At 39.4% G+C, this 16120-nt stretch overlaps 3 protein-coding genes across 3 annotated transcripts; 2 read left to right on the top strand and 1 right to left on the bottom strand.

The window, feature by feature from the left end:
- The first annotated feature begins 19 nt into the window (after positions 1 to 19).
- Positions 20 to 1610, top strand: LOC146254503 (transcription factor JunD-like). Its single transcript, XM_084675800.1, has one exon. The coding sequence runs from the start codon at positions 311 to 313 to the stop codon at positions 1124 to 1126; it is 816 nt and encodes a 271-aa protein (XP_084531926.1). The 5' UTR covers positions 20 to 310; the 3' UTR covers positions 1127 to 1610.
- Positions 1611 to 2364: 754 nt separating this feature from the next.
- Positions 2365 to 12030, bottom strand: LOC146254502 (ras-related protein Rab-3A). The gene is made up of 5 exons (XM_084675924.1): positions 11963 to 12030; positions 7398 to 7622; positions 5814 to 5932; positions 5368 to 5492; positions 2365 to 5208 (listed from the first exon to the last, which is right to left on the bottom strand). Exons 2-5 carry the CDS (start codon positions 7620 to 7622, stop codon positions 5018 to 5020), a joined length of 660 nt encoding a protein of 219 aa, XP_084532050.1. The 5' UTR covers positions 11963 to 12030; the 3' UTR covers positions 2365 to 5017.
- Positions 12031 to 12606: 576 nt separating this feature from the next.
- Positions 12607 to 16117, top strand: mpv17l2 (MPV17 mitochondrial inner membrane protein like 2). The gene is made up of 5 exons (XM_084675862.1): positions 12607 to 13416; positions 13493 to 13654; positions 14011 to 14087; positions 14416 to 14544; positions 14976 to 16117. Exons 1-5 carry the CDS (start codon positions 13227 to 13229, stop codon positions 15078 to 15080), a joined length of 663 nt encoding a protein of 220 aa, XP_084531988.1. The 5' UTR covers positions 12607 to 13226; the 3' UTR covers positions 15081 to 16117.
- Positions 16118 to 16120: the final 3 nt, after the last annotated feature.

Below are 16120 nucleotides of genomic sequence, written 5' to 3'. Positions count from 1 at the left end.
TAGGAGGATAGAAAAGGTAGGGGCGGCATGCGTACGCGCGCATAGAAACTTCGACTGTTGGTCTGAAACGAGACTATCGATTGTTGACGATAAACAATTGCTATATTTTAAGATAGTAAATGAAAAGGGGCGTTGCAAACGTTTGCAACAGCTATTTGTAGAGTGCGGATTGAAACCGAAAAACATTTAGCCTCCAGTTATGACATTTACGCATCGTTTCCTCTTTTGAGAGGTTATGGACACTTCGATACCAACACTGAAGACGGTGTTTTGAAAAATTTCCTCCAATTAATTAGGCTACCTTTGAGCAATGATGAAGAAAGATATTAATTTAAACCTGGCAGATGCCACGAACTTGAAGCCTCATCTACGCGACGCCGAGAGCATTCTTAACTCTCCGGACCTTGGACTACTGAAACTAGCTTCCCCTGAGCTCGAGAGACTTATCATCCAGTCCAATGGAATGGTCACGACAACACCGACTTCTCAGTTCTTATATCCTAAGTCGGTAAGCGACGAGCAGGAGTTTGCAGAGGGATTCGTAAAAGCACTCGAAGACTTACATAAACAGAATCAGCTGAACGGAGTGACATGCCCTCAAACTAACAGTCTGGATATGAGCACAAATGTTGCCCCTGTCACCATCCATCCGGACCTTCCTGTATATACGAACCTCAACAGTTATGGCAGTGGCCCTTTGGGTACCACTGTCAACTACTCCACGGATACGGTTCCATTCCCACCCCCTCCGACGCATCATCTCGGTGGGACTCAGCAACAAGAGCACTCCCGTCTGCAGCCCCTAAAGGATGAGCCGCAAACTGTACCCGACGTCCAAAGCTTCGGCGACAGTCCACCACTGTCGCCAATCAATATGGACACACAGGAACGCATCAAGGCCGAGAGGAAAAAGCTGCGGAATAGAATAGCTGCATCCAAGTGCAGAAAAAGGAAGCTGGAGAGAATTTCAAGGCTCGAGGACAAAGTTAAGACACTAAAAACTCAAAATACTGACTTGGCTTCCACGGCGAGTGTCTTAAGAGAGCAGGTGGCCCAGTTAAAACAGAAGGTTTTAACCCATGTAAACAGCGGGTGCCAGTTGTTGCCACAAGTCCAAGTGTACTAATCGGAACATAAGACAATAGTTGACCAGCATATAAGCTTAATGAACATTTCTTATATTAGCTCTTGATATGCAGTCAACCCTACTGCAAATCACTTTGCCGATGTAAATTATTTTATGTTTACAGACTTTCTAGTGTACATTGACAGTACCCCGACTGGACCCCACCAGTTATAATTGTAATAATGTATCATAGCCTAATACTGAACATTCATGTATTTGCATGCTGACAAACTCGAATGTTTCCTAAAAGGGTGTCATTGGGTGCACATCATAAATGTTTTAAGCTGTTTACAAGTACTTATAAATACTGTATATTTTATATTCAATGCTACACAGTGTCTTATGTCAAGTGTTTTATATAGGTATGTTGATTATAAGCTATGTCACATTTTGTTGCACCATATTTCTTTTCACCTTTCGACATTTTGACTTGGTCTGTCGTTATTGTCGAATAAACTTATTTGCTCAGTAATATAAAGCACTACTTCTGTCTTTTGGTTTGATCAGTTTTAAGTAAAATATTTTTGGGGGATTTATATGCTCTCTTTACAGATTCGCTCGGACAGGCTATATTTTTGGAAATAAATAAGGTTACTTTACGGACATTTGTGAGGTCCAGCAAAAAAAAAATCTAGGTATGTCTTTATGGGCGTTTTAGATAGGCTAGTTCATCTATAAAGTATATTTAATCTATCAGAAAAAAACTGCTATTGATTTCTTAAACCCAAATTGATAGTATCTAACACACGTGTGATAAAAAATAACATATAGCCTACTATTGTAATGTAATTATTACACAAAGGCTTGTCAAACATCACTATGGCGATTCTTCTTGAATTATATGAGATTCCAGCCGAGGCAGAATGTATGGAGACAACGTGAATCTGTTTGGTAACAGCATTATGCAATGCGAAGACATTCGTACTGTGCAATGCAGAATGGATCCATCCCGGATGTTTGGAGAACGTCTTTCTTTATTGTAAAAGTTTAGAGGATTGTGCCACCTGCTGGCCTAATTTCAAATTGTGGAATTCACAGGTAGTCATTTGGTAAGTGGTTCTCATTTTCTAAAGATTATCTTTCGCTCACTGATCCTGGTTGCAATATTCTTTTGAATAGAGTTGGTGTTCCAAGGTCATTAAGTCAATAATTATCAAGTGTTGTTACCTGCTATACCTAATTACGACTTGACTGACAGTAGGCAGCAGTAATGGGGCAAACTGCTATCTTGTAACAGCACAAACTTTTATTTTTGTCATTTTATTTATTTCCACAACAATGTACAGCAGATTTTGGTAATGTTCACGATTTGACAATTTGACACCATTTTATTCCCATATTGTTCTTACATAAATTACTGCATAATAGCTGCTTTAATCCCACAATAGAAAACCAAAATAAAAATAAATGTAAACTAAGTCAACATTACTTTGTAGAACAGTATTCGGTGGATACAAAGTAAATAAAAAATAACAAATGAAAAAAAAAAAAAACACTTTGGACCTCAATCAATTCCTTCATAACAGTACAACCTTTAAAGAACGTTTAAATAAATAGACCAGCTCAATAAATCCCACACTCAAAACAAACACTGTACTTTGTATCTGTACCAAATTCCATCAATATTTGCACCACAAATGCACCCTGCTAACTAATCCAAGTTTATAAATTTGAGATTAGAAAAATACCTCAGATAAAATGTCAGTAATTTGAGTCCACGAATTGACATCTATAACAGTTCAGTTTCATATAAGATTGGTAATGTGAGCTAAAATAACCACTCCTGTATGGGCTTTTTCTCTCTACTCTTACAGCTTTGGGGATTTTGTTAAACACTACATAGAAATAGCAGCAATTACAAACCAATCCAACCCATTTATTCCATAACCTGAGGTACAAAAATCTTCAAAAAAGTCAATTGATCGTCACCAACATCGTTTTCTGCAAAACTCATACAAGAAAAAAAAATCCACCCAATGTTGTTGTTCCTTCAACATTTAAAACAAGCATACAAATTGATTAGATACAAATTGTGTGTGTTAGTAGCAGTTTCACTGTCAGACACCTCTAAGCTTAAAATGTGTTTTGCTTGTACTGTGTATTGCTTCGTAATAAAGTGACACCATTCATATCATTCACAAGCAGGTTCAGAACAAATGCAGATAAAATGCGGCTTTGAGTTCAGATCTTTTTTTTTTTCCTCTTTTTTTTTGCAAGCCTGGAGTCAATACAACACAATCCACACATGAAACATATGACATATTTACAGTTTACTTCGTAGAAAGGAAGACAGCATAGGAAAGGTGGAGAACAGTTCACGGTGGGAGCAATCTCTGGGTTCTACTGGGAGACTTTTAATATTAAAATAAAAGCCACAAATGTTTATAATGTATGCAGTACTACCATGTTCAAGTAATTATATCATCTATAGATAATCATTGTTACACTAGTGTGTACTGTTATTACCATATTAAGTTACCAACTTAAGTGAAATCCTTTTGTCCTGGCACACCTAAAAAAGCTGTCAACTGTTTTATGAGTTGTAAACTAACTGTTAACTAAATGGTTTTTTATCTTTCCAAAAGGGTTTCAATTTCATCACACTAAATTGCAAATTGTCTCAAACACACTCTCACAACAGAATCACAAACACATACTTGGATAAGCTTTGTCTTTGCTGCTAAAACAAAACGACCAAACAAAAAAATTGTTACTAAAGGTGCATAATTTATGTGCCTTTTTAATAGTTGTATCTGATTTGGAATAGGTATTATATATACCTTTACAGTATGTGAAAGTTAAAATAATATAATTCTTCTAAAGCACTATGTTTGACAACCTTAAGCTATTTCAAGTGGAGTCTTGCCTCTCTATGGAACATGAACTGCATGTATTCATTTTTAAATTTAAATGTATGTAAAGAGTGTTTTGCTCGATGCTTAGGTGCTGCAGTTAGGATCTTGTCAGGTCAGCCTCCTTCCACGCAAAATATTTTTTATTGGAACAGCTGCTTCAATGGACCCACGATGAGGTCACAATGACCACAGGAAACAGTCCAGTGTTAGAGCATGACATAAATGATTGAAAACCTTATCCACAGAAAATCTACGACATTGACCTTTTATATTTGATACAGTGTATCTTTTTATCTTTATATACTTTTAAATCCATTTCAAGAAATGTATACCTGTTATATGTCATATATTGCACATTATTTACATACACATTTAAAACAAAAAAATAATTAAGTGGCTCTCATGTTCTTTTTTTATATCTGTCTATATATTGTTCATATTTCTTTTCAGTATTTTTTTTTACATAAGTAAAAAAAACAAAAAAAACAAGTAAAGTAAATTAAGTAGAATATCAGTGTAGAAAACATGGAGACAAGAAATCAAAGGCAGAATGGACAAAGAATACAAGAATGAGGCATGGTGTCAGCCAATATATTGACTGAAATAAATTAAATACATTTTCGGTGACATTTCACACTGAAGGAATGCCTGTACAGACAACAAATGAGATATGACAGATCAAAATGTATATTCCAACAGTATCAGTCCTATGTATGACTACACATACTTTTATAGGGCATTCCCAGTCCCTAACAAAGGTGGATACTGTAAAATTGCAGTTAGGCTGACAGAAAGCAAGGTTAACATCTATTATAACGGAATCTGGAAATTGGAGACCCTCATATCCATCTTTTAGGACCACATTGAGAAATAGAGAGAAGGACTGGAGATACCAAGATGACTATGGGACAGAACTCAAGAGTGACCATCACCTACTCACCCATACTGGATGACGTGTTGGTGGAGTTGGGGAGGTGCTGGGGGGGTGGAGGTGTGTGGGGGGACCTGAGGGTCGGGGTTCAGAGGTCAGTCAGGTTTAACATGCGCAGTCTTGTTGGGGAGCGGCAGGCTGCTCGGTCAGCTGGGGTCCCTGTTTGGCTCCTGTCACAGCAGGGTCCCCAGCATCCAGGCTCTCTGACATCTTTTCGCAGATGGTGTCCACCAGGCGCTCGAACGTCTGCTTCACGTTGATGTTGTCCTTGGCACTGGCCTCAAAGAACTCGAAACCTGCGGACGACGGAGGGGGTCTCATAAACTTTTGGATTTGACCTCTTTTTGGGGGCACATCACAATTTTCTGCTGTGTACCACAGTTGCGGAGATGAATGGTGCACTTTCTAGTCGAAGCATAACTATTTAATGCAACCCTTGAGATTTGTCGACTCACCGAGGTGTTCAGAGAGCTGCCTGCCTCTCTCTCCGGCTACCACCCTCTCGTCCTCCATGTCACATTTGTTCCCCACCAGCAGGACCTGGGCGTTGTCCCAGGAGTATGTCTTGATCTGGGTTGACCTGTGGCACACACACACACACACACACACACACACACAGATTGTCACTCCACATACAGGCACACACGGCCACCTACAGTGCTCTTGAATCAACAAAAGTCAAATATTGCATTTAGCAATTGAAGAAGGTTAGTGTAGATTTATTCCTGTCTTACAGTGAGCAATAATGTAGCATACATGTCTACCCTATCATAATGGTGTGTATTTGGTACTTCCTCTCACAGTTTTATGTGCGACATGTTGAGGCACACCGTTTCATCTCTGGTTTGCCTTTCTTGTTGTAGTTTCACATTATCACATGCAGTCCTGACCAATGACATACCAGTCCTGCACAGCGTTAAAGGACTCCTCGTTGGTGATGTCATACATGAGGATGAAGCCCATGGCTCCACGGTAGTAAGCAGTGGTGATAGTCCTGTACCTCTCCTGCCCTGCAGTATCCTAGAGACAAGAAACAGACACACACAAACACATTAAGCACCACTTGCCAAATTGACACATAATCCCCAACACACACCAATCAGGGCAACAGAACCCTCCCCTTCAACACTCCAACATCTGACACTTTAAACTGCCAACCAGAGACGGCAAATATGTAGCTTGTGTCTGTTTTGCAATTATTGTGCCAAAATTTCACCACTCCCCTTATCTCGCTTTCCTTCTCTGCTACTCTCTCTCCCCCGTTCTCTCTCTCTCCTTCTCTTGCTCTCTCTCCCTCCTTTCCTCACTGCTCCACTTGTTCGGAAACACAGAATGGTAGCTTGTGCACAGACAGGTTGAGTTACGGCCTTAGTTCTAATGAATGCTCAAGGAATTAAGCCCTGGATCCCTGATACCCAATACTGCATTTTGATCAGCTACCGAGCTACCGATCTACATCAACCTCAGTTACTTTGACAGGGTTGAGTTAAAACAAAGACAACCAGATACACAATGCTGTACAATAACTAAGAATAGAGATTCAGCACATTATTCTGAAATAATTGTGATTGTGTGTCGCACCAAAAACAATGCAATCTGTCTTTAGCCAGGTTTCAGACCCGTACATTTATTTCACATCAAAGTAGCCCTGTACTAACCTATTGTGGCATCACAGAACAGCAGCATGACATTGCATTTATGTAAATGTCTGGGAATATGTATGAATCGTTTTGCAGTTTTCAACCGCATCGTACAGTTGGTCATGTTTGAATATAGTCAGTACTCCTGGCATTTCCCATTTGATCCACTACACTTGAGTAGCACCTACAGTTGGCTTGAGTGTATGCTGCACTGTGGGTTGGGGGATGGGTAGCAGAGAGACTGTATGTATCTACGAGAGAAAGGGAGAGAGTGTGTGTGTGAAAAAACAGAGAGCGAGAGAGAGAATGTATGTGTGTGAGAGAGTATGTATGTGTGAATGTGTGAGTGTGAATGTGTGTTGGTGTGTGTGTGTACACAGGGGGTGGGGGGTTATCCACTCAGGAAAATGTGTAGTAATGGGGGAGGGTGCGCACACAGTCATCTGCTGCTGCCTCCTGATTGGACAGCAGCTTTCTCACCAGAGGGAAGGCCTGAAAAAGGCTGACAACAGAAAAAGCTTTTTCTTGGCGTGAACGCACACTCATACAGTCCACAATTACACACTCATGATACACTAACACACTTGTCACTACAGCACTGTCTCCTGCACAATATGTTGGTTGTGGTAGAGTTATAAAAATATTTCATATTACCATCTTCAGGAAAAAAAGATATGTATGAGAAACATATATTCATAGAGTGCTCTAGACTTCAGATCACTGCTGAGCTATCACCCTAAACTACATCCAGGTTATGCAATCACAGAGCAACCTCAAATAACCCAACGGACAAGAAGGTTTACGATCTCGTAATTTTTAGAGGTATGAACATTTTAGTTTTTTACCCAAATCTGCAGCTTGATCCTCTTGTCGTTCCTGTAGATGGTCTTCACTTTAAAGTCGATTCCCACTGTGCTGACAAAGGCCGGCGTGAAGGAGTCGTCGGCGTAGCGGAACAGGAAGCTGGTCTTGCCCACGCTGCTGTTGCCAATGATGAGGATCTTGAACATGTAGTCAAAGTTCTGGTCTGAGGACTCCTTCTGACCATAGGTAGCGGTTGCTGAAGCCATCTACATAACAATGTACGAGAAAGAGAGAGAGAGACAGACAGAGGTTAGGGCTTGGTAGTTGCCAGCAGCATATGGACAAAATGGAAACGGAGGATTTGTATTTGGGTCCACGGTTTTTAACCAATTGTGCCAAAATCCTAGCCTGGCTGCCAGCCCAACTTCTCCCCGCCCACAAAAAGATTTGGGTCAGGAAGTTGGGTCTGGAGGGTCTCGTATTGGGAACAACTACATAAAATCAGGATCGGGACGGACCAATGAAATTGCCAGGGCGGGCTTTATACGATGATGGACAGATGATCAACAATAACGTAATCAACAACGTCACGAAAGAGCCCGCTTGGGTTGAATTTGTTTTCAACAAACAACATATTACGTTGCTCTGATTGGTTGTAGGTCTATCCAGTTGAGCGAAGAGGCAGTTCGGTTGAAACACGCCCCGTAGTCACAGCCCAACGGAGAGTTTTCAGACTCATTTTCTGACTAGAATTATGAGTATGACAACGTCAGTTTACCAAAATCCACCAACAATATAATAAAGACAATCAAGGATTTTGAGAAGTTGAACATTGAAACGTGTTGTTGTTCTTGCTATTCATGTTAACTCTAGACTAGAGAGACTTAGTCATTAATGCACAGTAGTCATGGGGGAAAGCACTAGAATACTGTCAAGTTTAAAGCACTTTCTAACCATTTTTTCTGACAATATCAAGTTAAAGACCTTTACAGCCATAGCCAACAACACAAACTATGAACCTTGTTTAAGCAAATTAGTATATGAATTGTGTCCTCAACATAAATTACTCCTCCATAAAAAGTCATGAAATACCTTTTCCTTGAATATCTGGGTATTGAATCAAAGAATCAGCCCGATCATCCACCCCAATAATATGAAACCATAAATGTCTGCTTAAGCCAAGGCAAAAGTCAACTCTGGGGGATTTAGAAAAGAGAACATTTATCACCAAAAGCGATTCATCAGTACTCGCCAAGGCCGAACTCTATTAATCGATGAGACACATCAATAAACCAGGGGCAGAAGACGTTGGCATTGCCACAGACACCATTTTATCATTCCCCCTTCCATTGCCACCAGCTATTCCTGTAACAAGAAAACATATAAAGCACTGATGCTTCTCAGGGAATAAACTGACTACTTTTGTTTAGCATACTATTTGGCTCAATCTATGGGGTAATATACAGCAATAGCCTTGTAACGGTGGAAAATCCCATTGTTGATGTAAAGGTAGAAATTCTTGTCTGTTCCTCAAAACCTAGAACTGCTTCAAAAAGCTAAAAGCCACGGGTTCTCTGTATATATTGTTACTGCTTATAGAAATGTGAAGTATGGATAGAGAATAAAAACATAGAATACAATAGAGCACCATTGCGTCATACCCAATAGGCTTCAGTTGTAAGTGATTGTGACAGGGCCAACTGGTAATGTTTCTTCTATATAGACACTCTTCCTAACTTGACATTGTCCTAAGTAGTAGAATCATACAGTGGAACATCAATGACATTAATTGAGGATGTAATACTCAGACAGGCTAAAGCCTGTGGTACTGTAGGACTCACACTATTGGGCCTCCGCAACAGTGGTTTAGGTCTATCGGGATTCAAAGACCCCAAGGCTTTGTCTATATTTAGAGTGCTATCTTGCCTTGGCTGCACTGGAACACTGGAGCTCCCAAAGATAAGCACAAACAGGAGAGGAGCACCATAATAGGTGCTCTGACCTATCATCTTACATGAAACACAGAGATGCTCTTGAATTATACAGCAACATCGACAATTGGTTTTTGTGAGCCATGATGATCCACCACAACAGCGTTCCAGGAGTTGTAAATAGCCTTCAGGACAGGGTGACATGTTTGTTAGTTGAGGTCATAAATCAAAACTGTCCTTATAACTGTGAAATTGCTATGAAAAAGCAGAGAAGAGACTTGAAATGATCTTCCGTGATTGATTGCTTTGGGTCCTTGGTTGAAATACAAGTAACGTCATATGAAAACTGAAGTATCAGTGTAACATATACAAAGAGGTCACTTTTCTTACCATCAACCTTTCACAACACAATATAACACAATATACTTATTCATACCTACCCTGCCTATTTAAGGTAAAGAGTCTGACACACCTACGACAGAGGTGTGATGTCAGTCAGACTAAAAGCAGTGGGTCAGACACTTTTGATTAGTCTTTTGGAAAGCTCTCTGTTGGCTGTTGACTGATAATCCAGGATTTAGGCCTGGATCATCCGATAAAGCTGAGGAGCCAGACCAAATCCTAATCTAACACCCTTTAAGATAGGCCTATGCCATACAGCAGCCTTTCTCAATCCTAGTCCTTGGGACCCCCTGTCCTGCATGTTTTAGATGTTTTCCTTTTCCTGACCTCACAAGCAATGGGTTGTTATCAGGCTTTTGCTGAGTTTGATAAGGACCCATTCATTTGAATCAGGTATGTTGGACACTTGGGATCCTGACATACAGTATACCAGGACAATTTGGACTAAATTAGAACTTTGTAAAGACATTTTCCTATCACAACTTTCTTTGCTTAACCCTGGCCTTTGATGGCTAATATATTTGATACTGAGCTCTTTCTACAAACATATCACCCAAATTAATATCATACCTCAGACGACCTACTTTCTAGAGAGATATAGAGGCTTGCTATGTTGATATAATTATCAACATATGGCAGTTGTCCTATATGTCAAACCGGATGGCCTACAGCAAATGAATCCCATTTAACGTAAATTAATGTCATAATATATTGTCCGCAAGATAGCTGACAACTTCCACTTGGGGGAAAGATAGATCGAGGGAAAAATGAAACAACAAAGTATTCATGAAGTTGAACACATGCTGTCACAATACCAAATAATATCCCAAATTCGTGGTCTGGGGTATGGCAGGGTGGTTAAAGACTACCTTAAAGGTCTCTCTTCTATAGGAAAAGAGGCAGATGAGATGGAGTTAAGTACAGCACACCCTCTTTGTAAATTAAAAAGCATAGGCTAATGGCGGCTTTCCAGTCTCTGAATGCAAGTTGGAAATGAACAGACAGATGTTGTTTCTGTCTGTTTTGTTTTTGGATAGAGATAGTATTCTGCTGCAGTGTGGCTTGATGGATAGGGTGTACAAGCAGAACTGACCAGAGCAGCTGTCATTAAACATTTAAGACGCTTTGTCACTTTTCTGGTGGTACTTACCCTTGAAGTTGAACATGAGAGTATTGGAAGTAAATACTGTATTACCAAACAGCATTCACATTTATGCATGTACAGCCTATTTAAAATTCAACGACAATTTTAGGAAATGCAGCAATGCCGTCCTTCTGCACTGAATATGCACTACACCACCGCAAAAGATATGGTTTAGAATCTAGATTAAGATAGCTCAACACAGTCTGACAGCCATGGTGTTTGAGAAATGTTTGTTCTGAGTCACAGGACCAACTTCACTCACTCTAGTCAGAAGTGTGGACCAAAGGCTGTGCCTCATGATATTAAGGAATGAATGAGTTATGAGGAATGTGTTTACAATGCAGCCTCATACGCCCAGATAGGTGATACCACTAGGTGACGAGGTGAGCGGTTTCCAAACGGGGTGTGTGGACTGTTCTGATTGGTATGCCTTAAGACTATTGACCAAGTACCGGGTGCCATATTACACATGATTCTCCTTCCTCTCCTCTTTCTCACGCACGCATGCACGAGCACGCACGTTCTCTTTTACACACGCGCAAACATTGCTATGCTGTTTTGATGTAGTCCCTCATTGATTAATAAACATAGGACCTGGATTGTAACGTTCAGTGTGGGACATTCTACATGATCAGCAAGCAACCAATACGCATTTAGTTTCTCAGCACAGGCACAATGTTGTATATCCATCACATAATAGTTCGATTATAAATTGCGATTGTAAAACTACAGCTTAATGTGTATTACCTTAATACAATCCGCACAAATGTTGGTTACATTGGGCTTTTAGAAGGATCCAGATGTCACGGTTTCAGTGTAACCAAACGTCTTGCTGTTTCGACAAGGCATTGGCCTTATGCCTATGATGCTATAAATACCACACCGAAAGCAGTTTCTCGCCCAATCCACAGGGTATGATGCATAGACCGATACATTTTGCCCAATAATTGGTCGAATCTTTTATCTCCAAATAAAGCATCTGTGTCAAATGAAGGTTATTGTTATCTCAATATTGTTTTTCATTCGCGTAGCCTAGGCCTATCTCACAAATTCTACTATCAAGCAGCAGTATCGCATAACCTATATGACGTGATGAAAATGATAAAATAAGATCTAGGCAACATCTTACCTTTAAACGCTTTCTGTTCAGCTATTATTGCACCAGTATAGAACCGCGTTCAGCACCTGCAGAAAGACTAACGTCACTTGACTGACAGTTGACGACTGAAATGGGCGGGCTCTTGTTGGCTTCGTTGATTGATATTTTAACGAACTAATCCGGGACTACGCTTTAACATTCGTCTTGAAATATTGAAGATGGGTTTACCACCGTGACATTCAATATTTATCATCCCGGCTTGAGCTTTTCTATAATGTATTAGAATGGAATATCAGGAAATGCTCAATCAAATGGTCGTGCTCTTCAATTTGCAATAGTTTCTTAATTAATGGTGTCTTAATTTTGCTACAGTTCTAAGCTAGGCCTAATTAAATAGTTTAGTTATAACTTGAGGCTATAGTTTATAGCCTAAAATTCTTAGTACTGTAGCGAATATCAACCCCGCGACATTATATATAATATAGCCATATTATTAGTCTGGGATGAAATTGTCAACTAATCAACGAACTTATAAACGTTATTTTCAGTCATAGACTAATTTATAGCAATAAACTAGGTTTTAATGGGTTTAATGTTTTACACGAAAAAATACGCCAAAATATTGTCAAATGCGCGAATGCATCATGCGATAATCTCCCACACAGTAGATGGCAGTACATATTTTTAATGTGGCAATTAATTGTTTTCCTGTCCAGTCTTAGGTATTTTTGTCGATTGCACGCATGTCATGCTGGTAGCCGGTAGAAACATTGAATTGACAGTACACCTTGGAGAAAGATATACCGGACAAGTCGTTTTGTAATGTGTAATTGTAACTTGATGCTCACCAGACATATGCTACGTGATGTTTTGAGTCATCAAAACAACCCTGTAACTCGGCTAGCCAAGAAGTTATTTTATTAGTCAGCTTCTGTAGCTGTACTATCATCGGTTGCTAACAAGTGCTAGCTAACATCAACGAGACTTTGAACTGTTAGCTAGGTTAACTGACTTGATCCTACTCATTAGCTAACTTAACTACTGTAGCTGGACTTCAGTCAGCTTCATTGCCATGAAACAGTATATATCGACGTATTACAATGCTAACATAAGCTAACTAGCTGTCAAAGAGACTTTGACCCGGACCTGTCGAACATTTTTACCTAGCTAGCTAGACCAAAGCGACATCTACGAGTCAATAGCTGGATAGCTCTTAACTGTGCTGAAATTACCAAGCCAAGGCTAGTCAGAGTCGTGACTGTTGCGTGCAGGTTGCAGCAAAACAAGGAGAATCATGCTTCCTCGGCCGAGTAAAGAGTTTTTTGTTCGGATGTCCTTCTACTGGAAACCACTGTTCCGTGGAAGGTTTCTTATCCTAACGAACACTTTCAGCGGGGGTGGTATGCTGGCCCTTGGAGACATTTTACAGCAAACCCGGGAGAAACAAAAAGACCCTGAGAGAATTCGGGACTGGAGTAGAACCGGTAAAAAAGCTTCACTTAAAACGTAGTTGCTTTAGAGGAAGACAATTGTTTAAAAATAAATATTTTAATCTTACAGGTCGCATGTGTGCTGTTGGCTGCTCCATGGGACCTGTACTGCACTACTGGTATTCCTGGTTGGACAAGATCTATGTTGGCAAAGCTATACGGACAGTTGGGAAGAAAGTGTTGGTGGACCAACTGATTGCATCTCCAACCCTTGGGGCTTGGTACTTTGTAGGTGAGTCCCTGAAATTCCTTTCTCTATGCCCAACCAGGGTTTTTTCCCGGTTAGCTGTTGAAGGCTAACATGAAAGCACTGTGTGCGTATGGAGCCAAAGGTTAATTGCCTCAAGACGTAAGTGAAGTTAAGAGATGGATTTTTTGTGCGTCAATGCCAGAGATTTGAGAAGGTCAAAGGTTGTTCTATGTTGTATGAAATAAAGCATAGAAGGTTATGACCAATGTGTGCCAAACCCTGACACTACCTTTAGACTGGGTGATACACAGAGGAAATGTTGCTGTAATTATGACATGGAAGCATGTGGCAGGTGTAACTTGTAACCATAACGACTAGTTGAAACATGTCTGTTCCAGGGATGTCAGTAATAGAAGGACACACAGCATCTAAAGGCTGGGAGGAATTCAAAGACAAATTCTGGGAGTTCATTAAGGTAAATGTTTATGTAGGCTCCAGAAAGAAGCTCAAGACTGGTATTTTATTAGGATGGCGGTCAGGTGGTTTCAAGATTCAAGAGATTCAAGATGTTTATTGTCTTGTATACGGTTTAATAGAGTTTGTTTGTACAAGGAAATTCTTATAGTGCAATGTCCTCCTTCCACATAATTACAATAAAAACACTAAAAAGATAGAGGTATATAAATATACAGTCAGAATAAAATACATTAAAATAAGGCACATAAATGAAATGACTGTTTCCTGAGTGTTAAAGTGCACAAGGTGACCTGATGGTAATCTATGTTTGTTATTTCTCCCTATAGGCTGACTGGTGTGTCTGGCCTGCTGCACAGATGATAAACTTCTATTTTCTCTCACCCAAATTCCGGGTCCTCTATGTGAACACAATCACCTTAGGTTGGGACACCTACCTCTCCTACCTCAAACACAGAGTAAGTTGCAATTGCCAATATTTGACTTTTTCCCTTAGTTCTCCAGATGCAGGTGAGGCCTCCTTGCAGACAGTCAATTCAGAATTTTCTTTGGACATACTAATTATACTACTAGACTTCATCCATTTCTTTTTTTTTTTGGAATATCTTCCATTTGACTGTGTTAATGGATAGGGACAGATAGAGACACAGGAAAGGCAGGGAGAGAGAGAGATAACATGAAGGAAATAGCCCAGGCTGGAATTGAACCCGGGTTCATGTACTAAAGCTTCGGTCCATGTGGTATGCATTTTGTTCATGCTAGTTGCTTTGGATAAAATCATCTTATAAATGGAAACAAAAATTAAGAATAAAATTGTATTTTTATTAGGCAGTTGATTCTAATGTGTGTTTCTGTATGTTGAAACTCAGTTTTTTTGGTCTGTTGACAGGATGATGGACAACCAGGAGAGGTTTCAGACATGGGTCTCATGGAGGTGAAGCAGGAGGTTGTTGGGTCAACACCTCCCCCCAAACCTCTAGAGGAGAGTGTGTGAAAGTCCTACAACCAAAACTCTAGAGGAGAGTGTGTGAAAGTCCTACAACCAAAACTCCAAAGTTCTATTTGGGGTTTTCTTTTCTTGGAACAGTTTTCCCTTGCACGGGTATACTTTCAATTGGTTAATATATATTCATATACATTAATAGTTTAATGTATATTTATTTATACATGTACATTTAATCCCAAACTCTTGATTAACACCTTTTTTAAATCAGGGATCAAATGTTTGTCATGCTGCCTCTTAGGCTGACCACACAATGGAGAATGATCATACATATTAATGATCATGGTTATTTATCTAATCATTACTTCTATCAAGCTATAATTAGCAGATTTTGACAGTATGATATTCAATCTTGCCTTACTATGCGGTCCTTACCTGTTACATTGTGTCACTGTGCCAAATATTCACTCCCTTTTTTTGTAGGGTCTCTTTTTGAATATGTTTGACTAAAATATTTATAATTTATTTGACGTCGGCTTGAAAGTGACACTCTTGAAACATAATTTTTGGGTGTTTTTAGAATTTATAAGACTTGACTTCATGCATCTGTTTTCTTGATAGGTTACATTTGTAAACAACTAAAGTAACGCACATACTGTAAATAACAGTTGATGAATTGAAAATGTGTATTATTTTGGACATAAAGAATACCTTTTAGAAAAAAAAATATTTATGAAATCCTTTTCCATGTACTGCTCTTATAAGTCAGAAACATTTGTGAGAATTCAATTCTGAACATAATCTTCTAAATATATGTTAATCAAACATGCTTAAAAATGTAATCTCTTTAGTATACACTTGGGTATAGCAAGTGATAATAACTACCTACTAACCGAGAGTGAGGTCATGCCGGGAAATATCAAACTGAGGCTGGAACGTATCGCTCGGTCGATACGGCAAAATCGGTTAGTAAGTAGTTAATAATGTATTTTTCTTCCAACCTAAATTTAGTTGAGCAATACTGTGTATAAATATATAGATGATTAAGATGTACTGATAAAACAAATTAAATTATGATTAAATGATGATGT

This window comes from Hypomesus nipponensis, chromosome 16 (assembly GCF_054491055.1).
Source record: "Hypomesus nipponensis isolate SF chromosome 16, ASM5449105v1, whole genome shotgun sequence".
NCBI lineage: Eukaryota > Metazoa > Chordata > Actinopteri > Osmeriformes > Osmeridae > Hypomesus > Hypomesus nipponensis.
Note: the sequence above shows the minus strand (reverse complement) of the source record. Positions and strands in the feature narration are given on the sequence as shown.

Excerpts from the sequence above, each read along its gene's own strand:
- LOC146254503 (XM_084675800.1), top strand. The coding sequence starts at position 311 with ATGATGAAGAAAGATATTAATTTAAACCTGGCAGATGCCACGAACTTG.
- LOC146254502 (XM_084675924.1), bottom strand. The coding sequence starts at position 7,622 with ATGGCTTCAGCAACCGCTACCTATGGTCAGAAGGAGTCCTCAGACCAG. Across the intron at positions 5,933-7,397 it reads GGATCAAGCTGCAGATTTGG|GATACTGCAGGGCAGGAGAG; the intron begins GTAAAAAACTAA and ends TCTTGTCTCTAG. Across the intron at positions 5,209-5,367 it reads GCAGCTCTCTGAACACCTCG|GTTTCGAGTTCTTTGAGGCC; the intron begins GTGAGTCGACAA and ends CGTCGTCCGCAG.
- mpv17l2 (XM_084675862.1), top strand. The coding sequence starts at position 13,227 with ATGCTTCCTCGGCCGAGTAAAGAGTTTTTTGTTCGGATGTCCTTCTAC. Across the intron at positions 14,088-14,415 it reads AATTCTGGGAGTTCATTAAG|GCTGACTGGTGTGTCTGGCC; the intron begins GTAAATGTTTAT and ends TTCTCCCTATAG. Across the intron at positions 14,545-14,975 it reads TCTCCTACCTCAAACACAGA|GATGATGGACAACCAGGAGA; the intron begins GTAAGTTGCAAT and ends GTCTGTTGACAG.